General features: G+C 34.9%; 1 protein-coding gene across 3 annotated transcripts in view; it reads right to left on the bottom strand.

The window, feature by feature from the left end:
• The window catches only part of LOC129803296 (SH3 and multiple ankyrin repeat domains protein 3), a 90,163-nt gene that overhangs the window by 11,008 nt on the left and 52,128 nt on the right, over window positions 1-27,027 (bottom strand). For all 3 annotated transcript variants that reach the window (XR_008751850.1, XR_008751849.1, XM_055849746.1), the window contains exons 3-11: window positions 22,407-22,532; window positions 22,013-22,344; window positions 13,414-13,582; window positions 9,727-9,921; window positions 9,550-9,616; window positions 4,971-5,168; window positions 3,805-4,186; window positions 3,536-3,737; window positions 439-1,823 (exon numbers count right to left, since the gene is read on the bottom strand). Coding sequence is in view for 1 of the 3 variants with exons in the window: in XM_055849746.1 (XP_055705721.1) it covers window positions 439-1,823; window positions 3,536-3,737; window positions 3,805-4,186; window positions 4,971-5,168; window positions 9,550-9,616; window positions 9,727-9,921; window positions 13,414-13,582; window positions 22,013-22,344; window positions 22,407-22,532 (3,056 nt within the window). In the remaining 2 variants the exon portion in view is untranslated. The remainder of the gene's footprint in view (window positions 1-438; window positions 1,824-3,535; window positions 3,738-3,804; window positions 4,187-4,970; window positions 5,169-9,549; window positions 9,617-9,726; window positions 9,922-13,413; window positions 13,583-22,012; window positions 22,345-22,406; window positions 22,533-27,027) is intronic.

Genomic DNA, 27,027 nt, shown 5'->3' with positions numbered 1-27,027 from the left:
CTTGAAGAAGAAGGCTAATCCAGCCAAAGATTTGCAGGACTTCGCACGAAAGTGGAAGAAAGTCGTCAGAGATCGTGGGAACGACCTTGTCCAGAGCCTTATGAGGGGAGTAAAGAAGATGGTGCGAAGATTTCGCGGAAAAACCGCTTGAATAAAAAACCATAAAGTGGATTTGAATCACAATGAAATACCCTTTCAAGAAATATAAATAGTATAGTTTTTTAATGAGAGTCATTTGTCTTCTTGGGCTTTAAATTCGGGACACGCTTTACCATGCGGCGGACAACAGAATTATACCGTCGGGCTCTATTTTGATATCAAGTGGAAAACCTCGACGACAAAACTTGGAATTTATCAAAGTCAAGTTAAAAATGGTTTCAACAAATCTCATTGAAATGCTTGATGTTTGAAGAATGAGTCTTCAAAATAAAGTCTCACCTAGTGTTACTGTTCCCGCTACTTTCTGCAGGTGCAGCCGGTTCCACTTTCGTGGTGCCATTAGTCTTGGGTGTGATCCTGGCCTGCAGCACCGAGTTGTCCTCTTCACCATCTGACTCACTGAGACTGTAGTCAGGATCGGGAATTGGTGGTGCCGGAATGGTGGTTGCCGCCGGGACAGGTGCTTGGGGTCTCTGTGATGCATTCGAGAGGGAACGACAGGGTTGAGCATATGGATTACCACCAACAGACTGAGGACCCACGATGGAAGTTGTGAGCCGTCGATTTGGTTCAGACCGACCACGATAGCCTACAGTGCGGATATCCTGAGGTGATGCATAGAGTTTGGCATTGGTAGCTGGTCGGAAGCTTGACATCACCTCCACGGCCTCTGATGCCTCCTTTGCAGCTTGCTGTTGCTTCAACTTTTGCTGAAGTGATGCAGCACTTTCATACTCAGACCGAGAGACATCGACTTTGACCACCTGACCCACAGGCGGAGGAGGTGGTGGATGGGTTGGAGGTGGCAAATTGAGTCTCTGCATTGAATTATGTAAGACATGTACATCATCCTGACTTCGATGTCCTTTGACGCTGCCAGAAGCCCATTGACCAGCTGTCGCAAGATCCGGCGTACTGTGGAAGTTACGCCGAAGCTCACCATTGACGAGAGGAATTGAACAGGGCTTAGCACGAGAAGCTCCAGTTCCCTGTCGACTCTTCTTGCGTTTCATATCGGCCACACTGCTATAAACGAGAGGAGCACGCTGTGGGGAAACTTGGGGTGTCGGCGTACCACTGTCAGCAGACTGGAAGCGTGAGCTGGTCATCATTGCCGAATATCGAGCATCAGCAGTAGAATCGCCTTGTTGTCGCTGGAAGAGTTCCTCTAGCTCAGCTGCGGTTATTCGGCCCGAAGTGGGACGAGCCTTAATGCTTGCTGTACGGGGCTGGATGGGTGTCCCTGGACCACCCTGGGTAGGAGTTGATACGGCACTCTGGCTCTGGTGGATACTTTCAGCTGAGCTTGACTTTGCCGTTGCTGTCAAGTCGTCTTCATCGGCAGCACTACCCCCCTCCAAACCAGCTACCATTGACTTGGCACGGGCCCTTCCAACACTCAAGGTGGTTTTAGGATCTCGACGGGGTGGCATAGGGGCTGGCATCTTGCCACCATGACCGGGAATCAGACCTGACATGTGACGTGGCAAAGTAGCACATTGGCGATTGGCTAATGGAGTCCGGAAGCCACCCTGTGGTCCTGGCTGAGGTTGCTGACCTGGTAAAATTTGCGAAATTACTGTCATTGACACGAGAGCTCCAGAATTCCGAATGAGATCGACCACATGCTCATGGGATGCTGCTCTCACATCTTCACCATTGATCTGGAAACACAAAGCAAATACAGTACAGTTTACTGATCACTAGAGCTAGCCAAAATATGCAAAAAAAAATCTTCAAAATATGCGACATAAAAATGCACGGAAAATCATAAAATATGCAGGAAAAATATGCATTTATTTAATTCATTTTTCAACCCAAATAAGAGTGTTTTCTAGCACTTTGACATAAAAGCCTTTAACTATTGGGAATTTACTTTTCATAAGGATCTGTCTCCAGTAATCATTTCAAGTATTGTATTTCTCAAAAAGAATTTGCGAGTTGCTTAATAGTAGTATTCTTTAAAAATTCACTATTTCATTATCTAAAGCAATATTTTTGAAAAATATACAAAATTACAGCTGTGATAAATCGAACATGCAGTATGGCATTTTGGATTTATTTAAAATAAATTTGGTATCCTTTTATTTTGAACTGTTGGGATTGCGCTTAAAAACACGCACAGGTCAACCATAAAACGCTGAATATTGCACTTAAAAATACGCAGAGATTAATCGTAAAACTTTTAAGAATGCGCTTAGGAACACGCACAGCTCAATCATAAAACGGTGAAGATTTCAACTGTTGTATAATTCAGCAGTGTATGCTTTTAAGCGCATTCTTAACCGATTTACGATTCAGCTGTGCGTGTTTTAAGCTCAAACTTAACCGTTTTACGCGTGTGCTCGTGCTGTGCGTGTTTTAAGCTCAAACTTAACAGTTTTAAGAGTGTGCTCGTGCTGTGCGTGTTTTTAAGCGCGATCTTAACCGTTTTATGTTTAAACTTTGCGTGTTTTAAACGCATTCTTAACTGTTTTATGACTGCGCTGTGCGTATTTCTAAGCGCGATCTTAACCATTTTATGATTGACATGTTTGTGTTTTTAAGCTGAATCTGAACAGTTTTACGTGTGTGCTGTGCGTATTTCTAAGCACATTCTTAATCGTTTTATGATTAAGCTGTGCGTATTTCTAAGCATAATCTTAAGCTTCTTATGAGTGAGCTGTGCGTGTTTTTAAGCGCAATCTGAACCGTTTTATGACTGATCTGTGCGTGATTGTAAGCGCATTCCGAAAAACTGATCTAAGGATTTTTTATTCTTTTAGAATATGATTTACAGAACATGTAATTAAACATTCTTTCATCCTTATACAATAACCTCAATTCATCCCTTCTAATAATTTTTCAACGCCAAATGTAAAAAAAAACACCTCAAATTATTTTAAGGACAATATTTATGTTTAAAAGTGGAAATTAAAAAGCCTTTTGTAAATTTAGCGAAAAGTTCTATCTAGTAGATTAAAATATTTAGTAACACTAGTACAGTACGCATTTCCATCTCCTACAGCAGCTTTTTAAAACATTTGAGGGTTAAATGGGCCTACCCTCTCTGTTGAGTTCGAGAAGTAAAAAACACTGAGAGAAATCCGAAAAAGTTTAAATAACATTCCGGAAATGTTTATTTTACCCTTTGCAGTATTGACCCGAAATAGGTGTAAATATTATGCTTTTTAGGTGTATTAGGGGTTAAAATTACCCTTTTTCATGTTAATTTTACCATTAAAATGGTGTAAAATTAACATTAAAAAATGTTGATATATTTTTAAACCTAAAAAGTGTTAAAATTATGAGGAAAAAATGTTAATCGCACCCTCGTTTTTTCTCAGTGAAGAAATAAAAACGATTTTCGTCCAAGAGTGTTGGCTTTGAAACTTACAGCAATGAGGAAATCTCCTGGGCGTAAACCAGCCATATCGGCAATTCCATCGGGATCCACATCATCTAGATACTGAAGAGCTGGACAACGGTCAGATGGCTTCAGTTGCATCAGGGGTGAAGTGGCTTTGGCACCGCGCAACACAAATCCAAATCCTCGCTTTCCACGGTGCAGTACAACCGTACGAGGTTCCGAAAGTCCGCTGCAAAATTTTAGTATGGAAGATTAGAAGCAATCTAAAATACTTGGTTCCTTTCTGTATATCTTACACTTTCTTCAATCGGGGTTCAGTGGCAGTGTTAAAGTCTTGTGCAAATTGCGTCTGACGCTGAACCACTTCCTGACTTGCTGTCGAAACATTCGTGATGTTCTTCTGACGAATATTGACCTCTTGAACGTGATGGATGGGAAAGAGGCCAGATCGATTGGTTCCACGGACATACCCCTCAAGAAGACCACAATCCGTTGAACCTACCACTTCGATGACATCACCTGGTTGAATGGTCAAGTGACCCTGTTGCTGAGCCACATACCGTTCCATGCATACAACTGTAGTACTAGGATGTCCAATGGAACAGGCTGCACTATCTGAGCTTGTTCCAACTCCTGATGAATCGCTGATGATGTCACTAGTATCGCCGATGCTTTTGTCTGAGTTAAAAAAAATCCATGAGGAATGTGTTAAGGATGAGGCCAATGGTGATTGGTGGTCGCCAAATGAATAGAATGTATACAGGAGTTTCTCATTCAACCAAGACAACAGGATGAATAATGGAGCACAGGAAGGGTCAAAGCGCAAGATGCATGGAATGAGAAACAACAGAAAACTAACATGCAACAGCAACATGCACGAAGGATCATCAGGAGGCCTTTCACACACTGCTAAACCGCTTCTTTTGGATGTTCAAGGAGATGGTTTTCGTGTTAACATCAACAAAATCTTTTGTACTAATCACAGATAAGAGCGAAGTGCAATTTATTTTGCATTTATCGCATATAGATTTTATTAGGCAACACTGTAATTTGGTGTTTAAAGTTAGAGGATTTACTGGAAGCATCTACTACAAGTAGTAGATAACATAGAAGGGATGAGAAATCATATGGATTGATTTTAAAAAGTTTCAAAGGACATTATACCACAGGAGTAGACAGATAGATGATAGATATTTAACAGACTTATGTATGATTAAAATTTGAATTTCTTCCGTTCTACTTGAAAGTTCGTACAGGATCGTGAGTTTTCGTATGCCAATTGCTGTCAAATTTTGAATTTAAATTGATATTGCTTTTAAATGGAAGCATAACAAGAGGTTTTAGTGTGGAAAGGCCCCAGATAGAAGCCGGAAAGGTAGCCAGAAAGTCTCAAATATAAAAAAAAAATCTGCCTTCGTAGGTCTGAAAGATTTTCTGGCCACTGTCATTCCGGACAAATTACCTGTCACAATACTGATGTCATCCTCATGACTCCTATGGCTGGAGGAGCTCTCCGACAGGCTAGAACTGGCAGAACTGAAGGGATGCTCGCTCGGGCAGGGCGATGGTGGCCCCATGAGACGCCCCAGGGCGCTCGATGGCGCCCACGCCAGACCCGAGCGTCGTCTCGGATTGTACCTTGGCGGACCGCGGAAGGGGACTGTGGAGAAAAGTTTTCTGTGTTTGCTGGATCGGAAAAACAACAACTCTCCAGAGTGTCCCATTGTGTGCCAGTTTATTTGCTAATGTTCTGCTTTTAGGTTGTAAGTTAAAGTATCTCACATTCCCAACACAATTTGTCATTCTAATGAATTTTCTGTCTCATGAGAGGGCTCAATAAAATAAGAGAATGTGGATGATGTTGATGCGAATAACAACAATAAATAAACTTTATTCTTTTAAATTGAAAAAGAAATATACCATCTCATCGATGTAAAAGGAAACACCTCTCATTTCACCTCCGGAGAAGATGATTAAAGGCACAAATTTCTAGATTAAGAAGCACGCAATTAAATAATATTGTGCTGCCACTATGTTGAACAGGCCATAAGAAAGAGATTAAGAACTTGAAACATGGTAACAACAGTGATGAAAAAAAAGAAATATTATAAACATTAAAATGAATTAAATGAAATTAGGGTTTTTGCGAAAATCAAGAAAACAAGACATCTTTTGCTCTGTCCTACCAATGTTGAATGTTTTACAGATTAAGATAATTAAGGTTCAGCAAACTAACCAAACCATTGCCTTGCATGGAACTTCTCTAATTAATTTAAATTGACTGTAACTTTTTTGGCTAATATTTAAACGAACTAATTTTCTCCCAATTCTGAAAGAATTAATTTAAACTTAGTATTTTCATTCTCATAAATGTTTTTTTTTAAGATTTCAAGATTAAATTCATGAAACTTAAGAGCAATTAAATAGAAATTAGAATGCCAAACTACTTAAAATAGTCTTCAATTTAAAAGCTTGTCCAAATACTTTTTTAACCTCCATACCAAAAATATAATTAAAGTTTTGTATTATTAATCCTTAATTCGGAATAAAAAATCTTCTATTTTCACTTAAACTACATCTCCAAGCCTTTTGTCTCATAAATGAGAATATTGTTTGAACAGACTTTTAATTAAAATTTCAACCTTCTACTTTACAATTATGTACAGACATAAGAAAAAAATAACTTTAGGTAGTCAGGACAAATTATTTATTTTATAGGACACCGGTGTTCCAATTGTTCTTAAAGTGTTAAACTATATTTTCCGAAATTATGATTTAAAAATATTAAAAATTCAGCCACTGACAGGTCGATTTTTGGAGACATTTCTCAAAAAAATTACTTCTCGATGAACAAGATTACTCAGAGTACATAGTCAACTGAAATCAAAAAAACCTAATATTTCCTATTAGAATATTAGGTAAAACTAGTCGTTGAATAAAGGATTTTTCAAAAAAGATGAAATTTGGATTTTTGAGAATATTTTGTACAAAAAATATCATTTTCTACGTATTTTACACCACGTTTCAACTTGTAAAGTAAGTTACGATCAAGAAAACGTTAAATCCTTAGTTCATAGATTAATTTACCTCATCCACTAACAGAAAATATTTAGTTTTTGATTTTAGATAAATCTGCTCTGATTAATCTTATTCACCAAAATTTTTTTTTTCAAAAACGGTCTCCAAAAATAAGGGTCCAGTAGGGTGGAGTCATCACATCACTTGTGCACGTTATAAACTTATGGACAGCGTGCAAAAATCTTAAGTTCTTATCTAAAACAGAATTTTTAAAATTCATAAAATTATGAGTTTATGATGTGATTAACAATTTTGAGATTTTTTGAAATCTGTTTTAAATAAGAACTTAAGATTTTTATAAGGTAGTCCATAAGTGTATAAGGTCCATAAGGTTCATAAGTGATGACTCCACCCTAGCTGGATTTTCATTTTTTTTTTTGTAATGGAAACTTTAGAAAATATAGTTTAAATATTGCACATTATATGTCTAAGAGCTTGAATTAAATAATTTGTTTCATTATGTTAAAAAATATAGAATAAACTGAGGCACCACCAAACACGGGGTAGCACCAAATACTAATTTTTATTTCTAAATTACTTGGACTATCCCTATCATTTTTTCAGTGAACAAGCATCCCTATAGTGACTATAAATTTCTATTAGTCTTGTCCAGTTGAGTGAAATATCTGATTAAAAAATCTCACTGTTTAGTGCTACCCCGTGTTTGGTGGTGCCCCAGTTTCCGCTATTATCCTTTTGGAGCATGATTTTCCATTTTGTCGAACTTTATACAAACTTCAGACCTAAGGCTTAGCCATATGGCTTAACTTCTCTAATTTCTTCTTAATCAAGGTATTTTGGAAAATCATCACTTAAGATTGGACAACATGGGCAAGTCATCCATTAAATTTTGAAACCCCAATAAAATTGGTTGGTATTTTGAATTTCGAGACCTTCGAGACCATCGGGAACTGAGCTAAACCTTAGGTCTGAAGTCGGCCTTATTGTCAATTCTTTAATTTATTGACCAAAAAAAGGAATAATGTTAAAACACTTTCATTCAAAGTGAGCTTGCAGCTAGAGTTTTGATCGAATGAGTGATTTACAAATAAAAAAAAACACCTATATTACACAGTTGTACAACGTCATTTGATATTTTATTTAGCCCTATTTTAGTTAACTTAATGAATATAGCTATAATAGTACTATAAGAAAAGATGAGAAATTATTTTAATTCCTTTTAAAATTTGTATGTTATCCAAGTTATATAGATATTATTATATTTAGTAGGGGAAAGTCGTCTGCCTTTAAATGCAGCAGCCTCCAAATGTTGCGATTTTTTCGTTGTTCTCAAAAGCATAAATTATATTCTATTAAATATTAGGTAGCTATCCATCATCCTCAAAAATCATCAAAAAATGGAGAGCATAGCTCCTATTTCCTAGATACTAGATTAAAAAAATGAAAATGAGCTCTAAACTGTAATTTTGATGTTCCACAAATCATGCGACTTTTCATAGTAAAAATCATTTTACAAATAAATCTTCCATTGTGACACATAGAAGGTTAATTAGGCTTAATATTTCTGTTAATATATTTTGGTTCAGATGACACAATTTTTGTGGGTGGCAAAAATTTGCAAATATGACCCTGCAGCAGCCTTTAAATGCTAATGTCGTGTGCCTTTAAATCCTATCTTTCCATACATCAAAACATGTGAAATCGAACTCCTACTTTTCTCTGACGAACGTCATACAAATACTTATAACCTGCTATCTTGCTCCGGCCGGGATGTTTCAAGTTGACAATTTTCAACTTCAATGGCTTTTTCTTCCAAATTTTCATGTGCAAAACAGTGCTTCAGAAAAATGTGAAGAAAAGTTATTGTTTAATGTCTTTTGACTGCAGTGATGATTTTAGTGAGTGCGTTAGGCTTTAATCTAATCATTTATAGCCCATTTAGTTTTATTGATTCAATATTCTCAGTGAAAAAAAAAAACATTTAAAGGCAGCTGCGTCGCGTTTGAAGGCAGACTATGCCAGCTGCCTTCATACAAATCGACATCACTTTTTTAATTTCCTCAGAAGGAAAAACTGAGGACTTGCGAGTGCTAAATGAGGTAATCATATACGCCGAATGAACAAGAGAATTTTTTGGTGTAGTAGAAAATAAAATCCATTTTGTGGATTCTTCAGAAAAAAATCTTAAATTTGGAACTCCATTTTTCATTTGAAGGCAGACGACTTTCCCCTACTTCATTAAATAGTTTTATTTTGTAAAACTCCTCAGTAAGTGAAAAATTGAATTTCTGGACATCGGAGAATTACAGATAAACCTATTAAGAATTTTGCATTTTGATAATCCAGTAATAATTTAGTAATTATGCAATTCTGGTGTACCCTTTAAAGTATTTCAATTATTTTTTTATCAAATTTTATGAGGCATATCCAAACTTTAAATTAATTTGTTCAGAATTTGAAATTACCCTTCTTAGCCCTTTTTGTTAATTTTCTATAAAATGTGATTAAAATAGAATAAAATGAGATGTTTATCCAAGACACACAATATTGAGAATATCATCCAACATTGGTTGCAACTTGCAAAAGAATAGGGAAAACTAATCACATTCAAACAAACAGATTTTTTGAAATATTTGACTGATTTTAGGTAATTTTTATGGTGAACATTCTAAGAAAGAAATTAATTCTTTTCGTAGCAATAACGAAAAAACTGAGTAGAAAAGCTAAATCAGCTAATAAACAGGCGAAACAACGAGAACAATGAAGTGAATTTAGAGCTAATAATTGAAATTATCCCTCCTGCCTTTCTCCCAAAATTGATTACAGGCGATTAAATGTTTTTTTTTTGTCGGACAAATTTCAATTTTCAGGAGAAAGGCAGAAGTGATTGCGAAAACACAAATGGTAGATTTTCGTTAAAAAAAAAACTCAAAGGAAAAAAAGTATAGAGAATGAGGGACATTCAATTAATAACAATTCTTTCCTCTCTGTTGGGTATTTACCAATATCTTCAGTTTTGTAGTTCTGGATCATTTCGGCGAGTTCCAAATTTCCAGCAATTACGGCGACCTGTGAAGGTGTGAAAGAAAGGTCATGTTAAATTGGCGGGAAAAAAAGAGAGTCAGGGATCAAAGAGGTGAGAAGGTTAGTCAAACACCGAAGGGGTTGAAGAAAATTACCTGATACGGCGTCTGATTGGCATAATTGAGGGAGCCTCGTTGGGCACCGCGAAAGAGAAGCATTCTAGCGCAAGCCTCTTGATTGTTAACAGCACAAACATGCAGCGGTGTGTTGCCGGACGCATTCTGGCTATCCATGTCGGCACCGTAGAACAGCAAGTGTTCGAGGTGATGGACCAGACCATTGCGGCAGGCCTGCGGCGACAAGAGACACCATAAGTGAGCCTAAATCGCACTCCAAACTCACTTTGGAAAAGACATGCACAACTCCACCCCCTCATACATTACAAAAAGCTCCCCCCAGAATGATTAATTGAAGTATGACCCCATACTAAACTAGAATTGGTTGGGGTTTGGATGCCTTGCACAGACTGAGCAAACCAATCCAAGAAAAGGACCATTTATAAACAATTCAATTAGGACAAGTCAGATCGATTGGAGGTTGTTCCCAAGAGTAAATGTTCTTTCTATAAATAGAATCTGAAGTATCCCCCAGAATAGCCCTCAACAGAAGAAATCCCTCATGAAAAAGTAGTTCCTCCACCAGACCAAAGAATCAAGTACCCGCTACAGAACCTAAATATTATTTTAATCGATGAATGGATCATCGCAGAATGAGGTGTAATTATTAAGATCATAAATCATAGAAATTGCAATTATCATCGTCAGACCTTGGAATTTTTAACAGTTCTACCTTCAACTTGGATGCATTCTTCTCCCAAGAGTGATTGACTGTAAGATGCGTTCTAGCCATTTATCTATCTGCATTTTACACTCAATCACGCAATTCAAGTGAGAAATATTGAGGTATTTTGCTGTTTTCAGCCAAGCGCCTGAATGGAAAAATAAATTTCAAGAAATAGGGATTTTTGTAACCTGATAGATTAAGAAGGAACAGCTAAACATGAGCTGTGCGATTAAATAGAACCAGCGTTGTATTGGGTTTACTAACGTCAAAGAAAAGATGATATCACAGGAAAGGGATTCTGCAGACTAGTGAGAACATTGTCATATGAGAAATTAGTGACTCAGCATCGCATGAGAGATATCTGACAAGTCTCACCACTCACCAGTGATAAAAATAAGTCACTAATTTCAAAATTCAAAAGAAAGAAGTGAATTCTGAGGAGGAATAAGTCTAAAAATTCTTTTAGAAAAACTAATTGAAGTTGCCAAATTCCCACACTGCCCTTGTATTTTTTTTTTGTTTTTTTTGTGAAAAATTGCATATCTGGTTGACTGAATAGTCAGATGATCACCGATTTTTTACCAGATATAGAGTTCAATTTCAGGAATAACATACCTATCTCTCAGAGTAAAAAAGATCTAATAGTATAATATATTTTCTGAAACTTTCGAAATCATTTTCCTTCGCGAATCTAATTTCAATTTCTAATGACATTGTTATACTGTTACAGAATTCCTATACTGTAAAAAATAAATCTCGAGAATGCGATTCACATCAAACACTGAAGGTTTCATAGACTTGCTCGTAATGGCCATTTGATACTGACTGGCATTTGATGTTGTCCTGCTCTCGAATTTATCACAAAAATTTGTCATATGACTTTGTCGTATTGTTATAGAATACCCCTAACTAAGAATATCTTAACAAATTCCCCATAAACCCGGAAAATTCGTAAGAGTTATCGGGAATTCTAAAAAATACTCTGAGTCGGCAATCAGTCCCTGATAACCAGAAAAATTCCCGCGAAGTCGTGAAATATTGAGAAGTTCTCGAAAGCCCCCTATTACTCGAAATAATTTTGGAAACCTTCGGAAAATATGTGAAAACTAGAGGAAACCTCAAGAACCTATGGGAATACTAAGAATCCTTGTTAACCTAAAATCCAATGCGAAACTCAGAGAATTAAAGAAACCCTCTTAGGAAAATCCTTGGAAAGCATCAGGATCCCAGCGACCCTTGTAAGTATTTTTATTAGGTATCACCGGTTCTCAACTTTTCCATCACTATTCTTTATATCGTTTTTTGTGCGGTGTGAAAAAAGGATGGCAAAGCATTCTAGCTTTGCTGAATGCTCAATACTTAGATGTTATACCTGAAAACTATTTTCGCTTGATTTACCGTTTACCGGATCAAGCCAATTTATAGAATACATTAAATTACTCAAAAGATCGCCCAAAATGTATTAGGAGAAATAGGGGGATGTGGGGCTGCCTTGAGCTATGGGGCTACATTGATATTCGATTTTTTCGCATATTACTAAATGAAGCTGGTCCTTACAACTATTTTATTAATTCTGGTTTCTTTTAGAAATATGCGATAAAAGCGTATAACAATGTAGTCCCACAGCTTAAAGTAGCCTCATCTCCCTCTACAATTGTTTTCCTGATAAAAATTAGTTATCAGTTACGAATCGATTCATTATCGGTTCATAACCGGTTGTAAACGGATTAGTCTTGTCAAGAATTCCAAGACCTTGCTAACGAGCCCAAACATGATCCCATATGGTTGATAAATGCGATCTCTGGAGCCTTTTTAATCTTTAACCTTGAAAAACCGTTACCGTTACGGCCAGACGTACAGGTGGATGGACGAACAAACAGCATGATATCATTTTTTAGAAATTGTCTGAAATACGATATCATAGGAGTTCGCTTTTCAAAAGCAAACTACCGGGGAGGTGGAAGTTGAAATTTTAGAGAGTGAAAAAATCGAAGGATTTATTCTTTGTGGAGTTCGAGATGTTAAATAACTACTATACAGTTCTGTACGTTGTGTTTATTTTATCCTTTAATTTTGCAATAAAAATCGAGGTAGATCAGCCATTTTTCTTACTGTGTGCACGTGTATTTTACTTTAACTACTTTTAATAACAATAAAACTATTAGGGCAGGTTGACTCATAATGTTGAAGGTTTGTCCGTATGGACATTTCGTCTAGTTACGCAAATAACCTTGATATTGAATCATTTAACCGATTTTTCAGAGTTATAGATTAAAAAGCTCTGGCGAGTATATTTCTTAACCAATTAGAGCCATCTTGAATTCACATGAAAGTCCTTCAATTCCCAAACAAGTTCAACTTGTCTTTAATAGTCCAGAAAATGATATCTTTACTCAAAATTCAATTCTTTAATTTCAAGGCTACTTTAAAACGAACGCAATGAAAAATTTTAAAATGTTTAATAAAGTAGCTTTAACAACCTTTGTAAGTTTAATTTCAAAATTTAAGGTATTCCATTAACGAAATTTTAATCCTAATTGAACCATGAGATAAAGCCTTTTTCACTTTGATTAACGCACTCCAAGCACTAGAAATTCTAGGAATTTCAATAACTTTTAATTAATTCTTGGCAAGCAATTAAAATTAGTCCTTTGTAGTATTTATAGATAACTGAAAGCTCTTTACTGCAATACCGTATAGACAGACAGCAATGCAAATTGACAAAATTTAATTCTATACACACGATAAACTATTAAATACGTCGAATGTGACGGAAGTCAATGGATTAATTAAATTTGGTAAGAGAGGGATCAAAGAAAGGCACGGAAAAGCCCAGAGAGAGATAGTAAGAGAAAATCGATAAAAACCTAAAAGCTTTTCCATTGTTGGACCATCGCCAAGTTCCAAAAATGCATCTTCCACCAAATAATACACTACAGAATACTCCGGCCAATGTGATGGAGGGAGATTTCCTACAGGGATTCTGAGGGATACATTACCTGATGAACTTCTTGCCATCCTTGGGTATCTTGAGTGCCGAGTGATGCATGATCGTGGAGGAGACTCTCGCATATCTTGGCGTCCGTTTTCTTCGTCACAGACAAATACACGGGCGTCATTCCTCGCATATCTTTGTAGTTTGGCGAAGCGCCCAGCTCTAGGAGAGTTCTGTAAAGATGGACAGAGAAATGTGTATACTTAAGATCGTTGACTGGGGAATAGACGACAAAAAAAGGAAATAAAAGACCGTCCATTTAGCAACGAATTAAATTCAATTACCAGTGACAATAAGTGAACTGAAAGTGCTTGAAATGGGTGACAGAATGGAGAAGAGAATTTGCAGAGAAATTTATAGTTGCAAGATTAAAGCTGGACATCCGGACATTAGAGAAGTTTGCTACGTTGCGAGACAAATACCTCTCCTCCGCCACCTTCTCGGTGGTTCACTTCTTAGAAAAACCAGTGTGGGTTTCATCTTGTCTGATTGTCATTCATACAGTCGATGTCTTAGAAGAATTCGTTTTTTTCTCCAATTCTCTCCTGTACGCAATTAGTTATATATACTTTTATTCTATTAGTGCTATTTCGCGGTTTTCTTCATGGTACAGCTTCATGTTATACTCACAACACTATAGCGCATTGACAGAGATTTAGAGAAGCTTTTTAGAGCTTAATTAAACTGCAAAAAAATCTAACTGATATTCGTTTAAGCTGTAGAAAACTCTGTCAATTTCCAGACACTTTAACCGGACACCATGAACCTCCTTAAATTTTCTTTTTTTTTTTAATTTTCGAAGAAAGCTTTGAAAGTATTCTGGAAGGACAAGAAACTTCGAAAAACTTTGTGTCCGATATTACACTCAAAGCAATGTCTTATATATATATTTTTTTATTTTAATGTAGAGCGATGGGAGAAAACAAAAACGATGAATCGTCTAATAAGGTTCCAAAAAAAATCAAATTTCTATCATAAACATGACGTTTCAAACTTAGAGCATTGGTACTTGTATTCCATTTGTCCGAAATTTAGCACAGGTTCAATCGCAGCTGTTATGATCACACCGTCTATTAGAATGAAGTACGCAATACCTCCGATTGAAAAGAGATATACAGTGGGACCTCGATAGAGTCAACTAATTATTTCAAGGCCTGTTGACTCTATTGGATTTGTTGACTCTCTATTAGAGTCCGAGAAAATCAATTAAAATGTGATTTATGTTTGTTCTAGATCACTGATAAATTCAAAACGATACTAGAATTTTCATTTAGGGTAAGTGTGCCAAATTTCGGCATAGTTGCATGCAAGCGCCAAAGTCTCAAGTTTGAAATGTAATATCTTTAATAGAAATTGATTTTTTTTATTCCTTACCTAAGGAGTGTTGCTTAGAACCTTGTGGACAGTTTATCGTCTTTATTTACTCTAAAATCATTCTTAATACATTTTAAAATGAATAAAAATGTAGACATAGCTTTGGTGCCCTATTTCGGCCACTTTCATACTCGTAGTTCCTTGCCCTTCGGGAATTATTCCAATCTCTTTTTCACGTCATCTCGTTTGTCGAAGCTACATTTTTTCTTATTGTTTTGCATTGTATAATCTCTAGAGTATGTAAAAACTAAAAATTCATGGAAATTCGAGGAACAAAAAAGGTGGCCGAAATTGCAAGCTGGCCGGATTTTGGCACACTTACCCTAATTAACCCATAAATTCTACACTCTTTGGCCCAAAAAAGTCATATGTATGGGTAAAAGTTGAAGATTAATGACAGATTTTGCGGAATGTTTTTATTATTAGTAAATATCTTAAGTATAAATTACTCTCGATGTAGTAATATTGAGGTCCACCCACGATGTTAAGGTAAGGAAATGGTGTCCTAAAGATGTCTTTTTAGAAGAAGACTCCAAATCAATATCTTTAACCATTCATCACTTTAATCTTAAATGTACAAAAGAAGAGCGTTTTAACCGTTTTTGCTGGCCAATTTTAATTTTCTGTCGCTTATTTTTTTATCCCAATTTTCTTTAATTAAAAATGTAACTTAAAATTATTTTTACACATTTTCTTTAGACGGGTAATTTTTATGGTCGTTTATCATATACATTTTTTTGAACAAGTTAGTTCTTTAAAAAGTTTGAATAAATTTTGAAAAAGTTTCTTCACTATGTTGTACTCAAAAAATCTAGCATCCTGTACGTCTTTCCTTACATTAACTTCCTTATATAGCAATCACAGACCTAATCAAAAAATAAAAAATAAAAATAAGAGAAGAGAAAAAAGACAAGAGAATTTTAAATCCGTCAAAACGCTTAAAATCTCGAAAACAAAATTATTTTGTTGGAAAATGATTACACGGTTAATATACGAATTTTATCATAATATTACCATGTTACTTACATAAATGTTTTACTTGTATTAAAAACGTTACATTGATACACCAAAACACTGATTTTAATTTCGAAAAAGTCTTAACAATATTATTAGTTCAATAATAATAGAAAAGTTGACTCCATCGGAGTCAATTTGGGTCCAAGTTGACTCTATCGGGGGTTGACTCTATCGAGGTCCCACTGTATTAACAAATTCTATGCAGGGCAACCAGGGCAAGCATCTTAATGGTAGACCTCTATATAAAGAAAATAATTTTTGATACTTTAAAACACAGGGAAACTGTTCGTAATTTGGGACAGCTTGTAATTTTGGACACTATAAATAAATTGATTGAAATTATAGGGGAAAGCAAACATGCTACTTTCGGACGACTAATGCGTTTCACTCAATTTTTTTTTCTATCTCCCTTATTTATGTCACCCAAAACCCTGTTCTGGAAATTTGAGGCATTGGACTAGCTATTAAAATATAATATTAAAATGGGCCAAATTCATTTAAAACACATTGAAAAAATGAATTGTTCGAAGCTTCAGTAGTCCGAATCCGAAGGTAGTGCGTTTTCCCCTACGTTTTTCTTATCTGAATATTTATTCTTTTTAGGAAGTGTCCAAAATTACAAGCAAGGGTCCCAAAATTACACTCAAATTCATGTCTCCATTATTATTCACTTCTAAACGTACTCAGATTTATTTTCCAGAAATCAAAAATAATAAATTACCTTTCAAGGTGTGAAATAACACTTATGAAAAAGAATTAAGAAAAAAAAACTTCAAATTATATTGAAAATGTTGCACTTCCAACTTTAGACATTGGTACTAATATGCAACATGTCCCAAATTACAAACACTTCCCTTAATTATCTTTCTCTTAAGCAAATTTGTGGTAAAATAGTATTTTAAAAAATGATTACAAACAAGTCTTTTTGCCTTTTTTTGAATTCTATTAAGCTTAAGCAAATGCAATTCAAATTTGCAAAGAAAGGATCGCAGCTTCTTTAAACTCATACAAGCTTACCAGTAGAGCTACATTCCACGTTGGGACAGGATAGTTTACCCTGGCTTTTATAAACTTTCCGAAGTAAATAACCTGTTCTTAAGTACTACGTTTTAACCTAATCTGACCATAACTGGCCCTAAACATGTTTTAGATTCTAAATTTCATGAAATCTAAATTCACATCTCCTTCTTTTTCAAACGATTTACATTAACTACATTCTTCTTACAAACGTCATACCGATTGAAATTTAGTTTAATCCAAATTTGAGTTTGAGAGAATGAGATAGACGAATGCAAAACGTTTAATGAAGAAAGACATGTGAATTTTGATTTTATGAAATTTTACTGATCTGACTGTGCTATCACACCGGTTTTTTTTCAATTTGTAAATTCAATTTAATTTACAGATGAATTGTTGCTATGCGTTATTTTGCATTAAAAATCATTTGAATTAACAGATTTTCGTTTATTTATTGATATAAAGTTATACTTTGTTCACAAAAACATGTTTAAATGTGGTAAAATAGCAGAAATGTGGTTGCTGAATTAAATTTAAATTCAACAAATTAAAATGTTAAAATTTATCATTAATTTCAATTTTATTGCAGTTAAACAAGTAACATTTTGAAAAAAACTTGTTCTTATTAAATTTATTTACTCATACTTATATTATTTGTGCCCAAAAAATAAAATAAGTACAGTGATTAGTGATAAACTTGTACGCGAGCGAAGCTTCAGTATCGGGAGTAATTTGCTAAGTTCCTTCAGTGCTATTCGTAGGAAATTGTTGTATCAATAAATCGCAGTTGGGATGACTTCAAACAGATTTTCAACAAGACTGTATGAGACTCTCTTCATAAGACCCCTTGCCTACAACCCTTAATTCTGGCTTTGGGGATTATTTTGCATAACTGATAAGTGACTTATAATACATTTTAAGTACATCACACATTTTCCGGAGTCATTCATAATCAAAAATCTCGCGACACTATTTAAAATTGAGCAAATTTCTTGCAAAATGTGTCCTGGCTGTGAGAATTTTCAAGTAAATTCTAGAAATCTTATAATGCTCAATTGGCTCAATTGAATTTAAAATTAAATTGTGAAAATCCTAGTGTCATAGTACCCTGAAAGGTGTGCCGGAGGTAATATTTCTTTTTTAAATTAATTTCATGTCAATATAACATTGCCACATGCTTCAAGCAGTACTTTTATCAGTCTTTGTGATAAAATGAAGAATTACTGAGAGATTGTTAAATATTAGGTAATGCCATTCACTGAACTTTTCCAGCCTTTCGCCAACAATACTAAATCAGTGTGTTATGGTTTTTCTTTTGGAGAAAAATTCTTCAGTCAACCCACATTGCTTCCCTCAAGTGATTGGTTGTGGTGTCACAAGTTGTTAGATGATAAATTTTCAGTGTTGATGACATAAGGTTCTGCCTCTATGTTCACTCTCTACATCTCTGTGCATCTCAATGCCTGGTGATCCAGCTCAGGAGGTCTCCCTAGAGACACTGGCCAAGACTCCAGCCACCCGATGGCACAGAACCAGATACCACGAAGTGGATGCCAATAAAATTATGGCAATCCACACCGCAAATCACCTCAATGCGAAAACTGTTTGCGTTTAACAGCATAATGCTAAGGCACAATAGTTGAATACTTTACGGGTTTGCCTCTCATTCTCTCTCTCACCTCCATGGGTATAGATCTTTTTTCTGCAGAGGAGGCTCAAATATGGCCAAGAGTAAAACCAGTTTTCACCGTGAGCACCCAAGAAATCTCAAGTCTTGCTTTTTTTGCTGCCTTCTTTCGTTCCTTCCACTTCTTCAATCTCTTTTGCCTTTTGCCATCAGGTGCGGATTTATCGATTCTTTCATTGTCTCTCGCCAGTTCTCCCCGATGTAAGATTGTGTCATAAATTCAACAAATCTTGTTTTTTTTTTCAATTCTATACCACAATTTTATTCCTCACATGTCCCAACTCTTATTGACTCTCCTTGATAAATTTCCACTCACAGATCAATGTCTTGCCCATGGTGATCGGTTGACAATGATTGAATTCGGATCTGCCTTGTGACTGATCGCAATCCGCACCTGATTTTGAACAGTTTGCCGAGTTCTTTTACCTCTTTCCTTGTGCAGAAATTCACATCGAAGAGTACACCACAAGATGTTCTTCTTAGTTTTTTTCTTCTTCATCCACTGCCATCATCCTCTTCATCTCTCACCTCGTTTTTTTTTTCTTCCCAGACACATTCTCTACACGAATAGCAGCATATTCTACTTGAAAAGCATAAGGATTTTACTCTTCAGGCTCTCAACTGCTTTTTTTTTCTTCCTTTCTTAGTCTCAAGAGTAATTGCTGATTCCCTCCAGTAAGCAAATTCCCCAATCCATCAATTTGCCATTGTCTCAGTGTCGCTCAGAACAGAGATGTGGGCCACCGCGACGAATGGTGATTGACGCCTCCCGTAGTTTCAAGACTTTCGATTTGGCCGCATTGCGTAACGCAATTTTGCTTTACGATATTTCCAATTTGCAATTATAAAATGGTGTGTGTTTTGACAAGTTTAATATTGCTCGATGAATTTTAGAACGCCACTCAGCCACTTCAGTCCTAATTTCGTAGGCTTTACTTTCAAAGTGGTTAACAAATGTAGGTAGATCGAGCAGTAGGTTCGTTCTAGTGCTTTAGGGTACTCACTTCGAGAATTTTAAACTTATTTGTACAAAAACAAATTGGGAATAGTTTTTATTTCCGGTCGATGATTTTGCTACGGCTGCCGTTAAATTATCAAAACCGGATATATGAGTTAATAATAAAACCGAACAGCATACTTCAATACAATTTATCAGTATTAACTGAATTTAACGCTTCTGTTTAATGTTTTAACCAACAAGAATGTGAATCTCATATCCCAAATGGTAAAACCCTTCCCAGATACCGCAAAGTTTCTAGTTTAATCTGATAAACAATATCCAAAATTCATTTTTTTTCTTAACGTAGTCTTGCAAAACTCTCCAAAGAAGGCATTCTAGATCCAAATATCTTATAAACTGCTTATAAGTGGTCTTGGTTCTACCACTAAAACTACTAAAAGTAAGGTGGGGCACTCCTAAGGGCCTCAAGAACTACTACAAGAATTACACAAAATTCTCATTACAAGTGTTTTTGAAGTGAATTAAAACTAGAAGTAGTCTATGCCTATGGAATAGTTACCGTAGATGAGAGTGACTTTCCACTCCGGGGGAGACTTTACTTTACTTTACACCCCTGCTTTTCGTAAGCTCCTTTCTAGTTGAAGTATTTAAGGATGGTCCAGATACCATAAGAACACTTAAAGATTGTCTAAAAAAACATCCTTAAGTGCTAGAATTAAAGAAAAGCTTACGAAATCAGGGGTGCAAAGTCACCCGTATCTACGCTATTCAATAGGTATATTATTCATTATCATTCCATTCTATTAATCAAGAATGATCATGTGACTAGATCTCAAATCTAAGTACCCAAATAGACTTATGAGCTGGTCTATTACTGGAGACTTATAAGCTGTCTGTCTAGGGCATTAGGCTGATCCTCGAGAATAAATTGCCCATAAAATTTGGTTGTAAAGAATTAAGTAAAGGACATTCATGCAAAGTCTTATCTTGTTTTATCTAACTAATTGAACAATAAGCCATAACAACAATAGGCCATTATGGATATATCTTAGATCTGAAATTCGTATAAGGATCTTTACGGATTTGAAAATTAGCCTAAGTAACTTAAGTTAGTGAAATTATAATCGAAATAATAATTAAACAGCATTTTCATACATTTTCCACTAAATCGTTACTTGGCATAATCATTTAAGTACGAATAGGACACCGATGTCCCAAAAACCAAAACATTTTTTGACTATTAGGAAGTAATTTTGTCCTCTAAATAGTCAAAAAAGTTTTTATTTTTGGTATACCGGTGTCCCATTCGTCCTTAAAGGGTTAAACCGTAAGTCCGTCAATGCCCTGAAATTGCTATTCTATGGGTCCAAATAGAATAAGGCTAATCTTCGACAATATTTATTCTGTACAATTTAGCATTAAAGGAAATTAAAGAAAAAATAAACATATTAGACATTCCTATTTCAGTCTTGTTCATCAAATCTGTTATATTTTGAAAGATTAAAGGAATATGAGACAAAACTACAGATCTTGGTAAGCTTTTAAGACTTTTAAAGACAATTTTAAAGAAATCTTATAGACTTATCTTAGAAATGAAAGGATAATCCATTAACTATGAGTAAAATCATGCTACAAAAATTGATTTAAAATACTTGAACTAGCCCATGGCAAGTTCCCTGAATATTGAAGCCACTTTCTCATACTTCGATTTAAATTTATATGGGCGTTTTTTGCACTCGCGACCATTACGCTAAATATCTAAAAATTGAGAAGTTTTTTCGTATTATATGATGCCTTACCGCGTCGAGGGATAAATATACTAAATTATTGTTTTAATACACTTTTTCCTCTGAGCACTGTGAGCTGAGTCTGAGATCAATTCAGGGAATTGGCTTCAAATAGCTCCATATAAAAAAGTCAACTTTCCACATGATTGTACTTGAATATTAATATTCCCTTCAGATAGTACGGGTGTCGCTACAATGTAGACAATGTAAATTTTGTTTTTGAAGATTATATATACTCTTATTAAAAATATCGAAGATTATTTTTTAACAATAAACTAGACAGATTTCTTATTATCCTTAAAAAGGCGTTGGAATCATTTTCTGAATTGTTCATCACTAATGTTATTGCTGCTTGCCTCAAACGTCTCAAAAGAATATTTTAATAATTGAAAAGATAAATAAAATGCTCGATTTAAAACGTATTCTAGAATAGTATGAATTTTATCGTGAATAAATGTCAACAAGCTAATAAAAAGTGACCCGGTTTTATAGTGTTTGAGACATAAAATCGGGATGAGCAGCATTAAATTGAAGATTTTGTATAGCAAACTATATAAGGACTATGTGACTCTCACTGAATCGTCTGGCAATATTTCTCTACCCACATCTTCAATTTTAATTGATTCTGTTGATATTCTGGGAATGTACCTTGAGACATTCTTGAGAGCCAATTCCTGCGTGGGTAAATTAAATTCCCTGCCAAATGGTGGTCTTTGTTGACTTGTGCCAAAAAAAAAAACAAAGGATAAATTGTACTCACGTGACTGCCTCCAGGGAATCCCTCTCAACAGCTTTGTGGAGTGCTGTGGCCCCATCCCGGGTTCGGTAGTCGAGAATGGCGCCCCCATTGACTAGAGCGATGAGCAATTTATTGGGCTTCTTGGCGCCCGTGGCCATCGTGAGGGGCGTCTCTCCCGTTTCTGGACAGTGGAAATTGGGGTCCAGACCCTTGGCACACATCTTGGAGATCTTCTCCACATGTCCACCGCCGACACACTCAAGAAATCGCCTCAGGTTCGCCCGCGTGTGCAGAGCCTTCAGCTGCTTCTCATCCAAATTGAGCATCTTGTACACGCGCCTCTTGTACTTGAGCTATCATCACAAACACGGGATTACAGGAGACTTTTTCTCAGAAATCAATATAAATAACTCACCTCCAGATACCCAACTGGTCCATTGAAAGGATAATCCCCAAGGCGACGCTCCTCATCGAGGAATTTTCCAGCTTTTCCATTCGATGGAGGACAGAATAGGCCATAGTTGAATGACTCCTTCAGCTCCTACATTTTGTTGAAGGAAAGAAAGAAATCCATTATATCCCTCTTGCTTATATACAAATATATATATATATACATGTCGTGAAAATGAAAAATCAAGGAGAGTCCCCGAGGTTGTCTCTCAATAAATTGCTTTTAATTTGAACAACAAACCAAGCAATAAAAGGGGAGAAAAATGTGAATATAAAAAGGAAGAAATAACATGCAATGCAGTCTCATCGAGCCCCTCACGTTCAGGTGATTCTCCACCAAGGGGTCAATAACACGACTTGTCAGCGTGCAGACAGTTTAAATTCTTTTCGGATGATAAATGCATCTTCGTATAGTATGGAAATCCATAAACTTACAAAGCTTGCAGATGTTTCAATGCACTTTAATATAAATAACAAAACTCCTTCTTCAAAAACATTGATGAAAATTTTCTAATTTAATACCATGAAAAGTAAGAATTCCGCAAATTTTATTTTTTCGCTGATTTCAACGGTTATTGGTCCTTTATGAGTTCGCAGACACCGTCAAGTTCTCAGTCTAGACAGAATTACTTTTTAAACGTTGTCTATGAGAAAATTTTATGCCCAAAAGCAGTGTTTTGTATGTAATGTTAAGTATTTATTTTCGAAAAATCAACATAACCTTCTGTATCAACTCCAGCAAATACTTCCTTGTAGTACAAATAGCAGTGACATGAAAATTCTTTTTAAATTATCTCCTCATAATTTACAATGAGGGTTCATCCTTAAAAATATTTACCCAAGAAATTGTTGTTTTACCAGATAAAACAGAAGCACTTTTTAAAATGGAAGGCTTTAGTGGCTTAAGTACTAAATCTGTTTATTGACTGCTTTTAAACTTATTGTAAAACAATAATACGGCTCTAAATTTTGTTCAAGAGAATTCCAAATTGATTTAACAGATAAAGTCTAAAGGGGCATTAAAATATTATAACAAATTCATTAATACGTGAAGAGAATTTATTTTACTTTTTTTTTCTTCTAAAAAGATTAAATAACTTTTATTTAAATATGAAATAATCAAAAAACGGAAAAGCGATTTTTCTGTGAGACTTTTAAGTCTTCAAACCTGTATACTGCCTATAAATTCTATATAAAAAAAATATAAATAATATCATTCTAAAAGTCGTTGTTAGAACTTTTGTACACGATGTCAATAAAGTTAAGGAAGGAAGAAAACTATTTAGAGGAAAGTGTGGCACTTTTGAGATGGGACAGCTTTAAAAATTAGCTTTTTTCTCCAATTTTTAAAAGAAATTAAGGCTTATAATTATGTAATTTAGCTTCACAATGAGTATGTAAAACTCAATAATGTCATGGCAAAGTCATAATTCCGTTTAAAAATAGGAAAAAAAACTATTTTTAAAGCTGTCCTATTTGAAATGTACCCCACTTCCCCCTACAACAATTTGAGCAAAGTGATCCTAACACGTTCAAATCCTCAAGATTGAGCCAAATCCTCATGTATGTCAAACTTTTAAACTCGACCAAAATTTCTTTAATTTCTTGACCTATATTAAATCAATTTTTAATAAGTTTGTAACTATTCAAAATATGTCAGGCACAGGCACATGTGGTAAAATTTGGAATTTCAGGCAAATCACCTTAGACTTCGGACAACTTTCTTAGAATTTGAAAACCCGAAACAATTAAATAATCTGTAAAGTACACACAGAAAAATTTTGACTCTAAATTTAAGAATATAATGTAAGAGCACCAGCGATCGGCAGTGTTCCTCGGATCGTCAGGTTACTATCAGATTATCGCACCAATTCAAATGAATTTTAAAAAATTATTAGTTACTTTTTACCATTCAACTCTCAAAAGAATGCAGTGCATTAGTTTAGATTTAATATTTAAAACTAATTTTCCGTAATACACCTGATTAAATTTGTGACGATCCGAGGTACAAAGTACATCGTTGCAATTACATCTATTTTTTATTAATTTATTCTTAAAATTAAAAATTCAAATGCGCGGATATAGTTAAATGAATCACTAGTATACCGATTAACAGACACAAAAATACCAAATAGTATTTTGAGGCTTATATTTTCAACTAAAGATCAAGCATGTCTCTTAACATTCCTATCCGGGGTACTCTTCCCTTATATAAGACTCCAGGAATTTAAATTAAACGTGAATTCCCGAGACGTTTAAATTTAGAAGCTCTTTTCCAATGAAATGGGCTAGAATCCCTACCTCTTTTACGCTAAAAGATTGCGAGTTTATGTTCAGCATTGGCTTAAAAATGAAAAACATCTTGAAATTTGCAAATTACATTTAAAATTAAATGATCAACGATTTAGGATTAGGGCATTGACATTCATTGGATGGGATTCGAAATTAAATTCCTCGGTTTTCTCTGTTTAAGAACTTTCCATTTTTGTGTGTGTAGGTCACTCTAGAATTAGATAGTTACCAAATTATTCCTTGATCATGTTAACTTTATTCTCGCTAGAAAAAATCTACTCGTGTACCAAAGGAATTATTAAGACCTGTAGAGCTTTTGGAAAGAGGATTAGGGATGAGAATCAAACCTACCATCCATCCTGTCTATCAAACAGACCCTCCTTATGGTCTGCAGGTGCTTACGTCCTTACTGTCCACGTCTAATCACTAACTAACTCTCTCTATTAGCGATTATCGCCAAAGTGTAGAGGTATCAAACCCTAAGTCATGTATGCGTGCAAGAGGGAGGTAAGTGGTAATGACATGATGTTACCCCATCATAACACACAGAAGTAGACCATCTTCATGGTTAAATAGATGACATCAAATGATGTCAAATAGATAAATGTCAGCCGCATGTCTAAAACTTACAATAATCATAGATCTAACTTCCAAAGTGGTTTGTCCGGAATTTCATGTCGTCTTGTGTTCTAAATTCAACCATAGTTAAATTTCACTGTTTAACCTAGTTTCACAATGAGAGTGCTTCCTAGTGTCCCTGCCGTATCTTTCAGACCGGTAAAATTTCATGAAATCCTAAATTTTTATTACTATATTTCCCAATTGTATAGCATATTCCTGTCCTATCTATTTCGTGTTCAAATCCAAAATTGAATTTGTCCTTATGATCATGTAATCTATCGTGTGATCATCAAATCAAAATTCAATTTAGTCTTGAGTATTTACTTCAGTACGAAAGATTAGGATAGAAATATGCAATATGTTTCAGTAAAGACATGAATGAAAATTTTTATTTCACAAAATGTTGCTTATCAGAAAGGTTTGGAAGGGTATGATAAATTTTCAAGAATCTGTTACAACATCCATCAATAATTTTAGTAAATTTTAGTAAAACCAGTAAATGATATATTTTACAAGATAGATAATTTTAAAAGTCAACAAAAAATCATAAAAAATAACTTGAGAGATCGAGATTCGAGACAGGGAATAATAAGACAAAGCAATTAATATTTTGGGAAGTATACGCAATAAAAATTTGAGATCGTCTAATTTAGATAGTGATTTTTTTATTCCCTTCTTAATCTATTAGTTACTGTTGATCTTTTTTAGCTGAGATTCTTTACAATCTCAGCTTTTCTTAAACAGAAGAAAACTAGAAGGGTTAGAGGGTAGACTATTAATACCTTTACAGGTTGAAGTCGTCCTCGTGAGACCTATATTTTATACAAAATTTTGACATCCCTGCAGTAGAACAGGCAATTTTGATTGCGTTCAAGTTATAGGTATATCAAGCTTCTTATTGGCTTAATTTTAATAAGGATCTATTGATCTTTTATTTTAATGAGAATGCACATACGATACCTACAGTAGTTTTGCTCACATTAACCATATAATAATTTCTTATCCCAAAAATTTATTATTTTTAAAACTCAAACATTCCTAAAATCGCCCCACGCCCTATTCTTACTTGTATATGATCATTAATTACTTATAGCTTTGAAAATGAAAAGAAACAAACAAAATTAAAAAAAATAGATAAATAAAATTTTTATTAGATATAGCGGTCTTTCTTTGCTCAAAATTCCCTTCGCAGCACACTGACCCCGTAATAAAACCCATAAATTTATATAACAAATTTAATGTGTATAGTAATTAGTGAATTTCTCAAATTTCACACTGTCTGATTAACTGTCCGGTGTTAAATAAGCGAAAGTAAGACACTTTGAGCATGTTCCCACAAGAAATTGAATTGAATTAATGGCTGTTTAAGAAAATTACTGACTCAAACAATGTGTGACTATTTTTTTTTCGCGCAAATACTTCTCAAATTAGTGAAATTGTAAGCTTTCATTAATTTATCATCTGAGAAATATTGGATGGTATTGATTGATGAAGTGTCCAGATTTGATGAGATCAGAGGTAGATTTTAATTAAAGCCTAATTGGCTATTAACGTGCGATAGTTTAGTAACAAGTGGTAGGAAAAAAATCATTGAGTGTACTTTCTTGATCACTCGACAAAGCATTTGTCAATGCAAGTTTTCAAGATTTTATTTAATTACCGCAATTATTAGA

Source organism: Phlebotomus papatasi, chromosome 2, assembly GCF_024763615.1.
Source record: "Phlebotomus papatasi isolate M1 chromosome 2, Ppap_2.1, whole genome shotgun sequence".
NCBI lineage: Eukaryota > Metazoa > Arthropoda > Insecta > Diptera > Psychodidae > Phlebotomus > Phlebotomus papatasi.
Note: the sequence above shows the minus strand (reverse complement) of the source record. Positions and strands in the feature narration are given on the sequence as shown.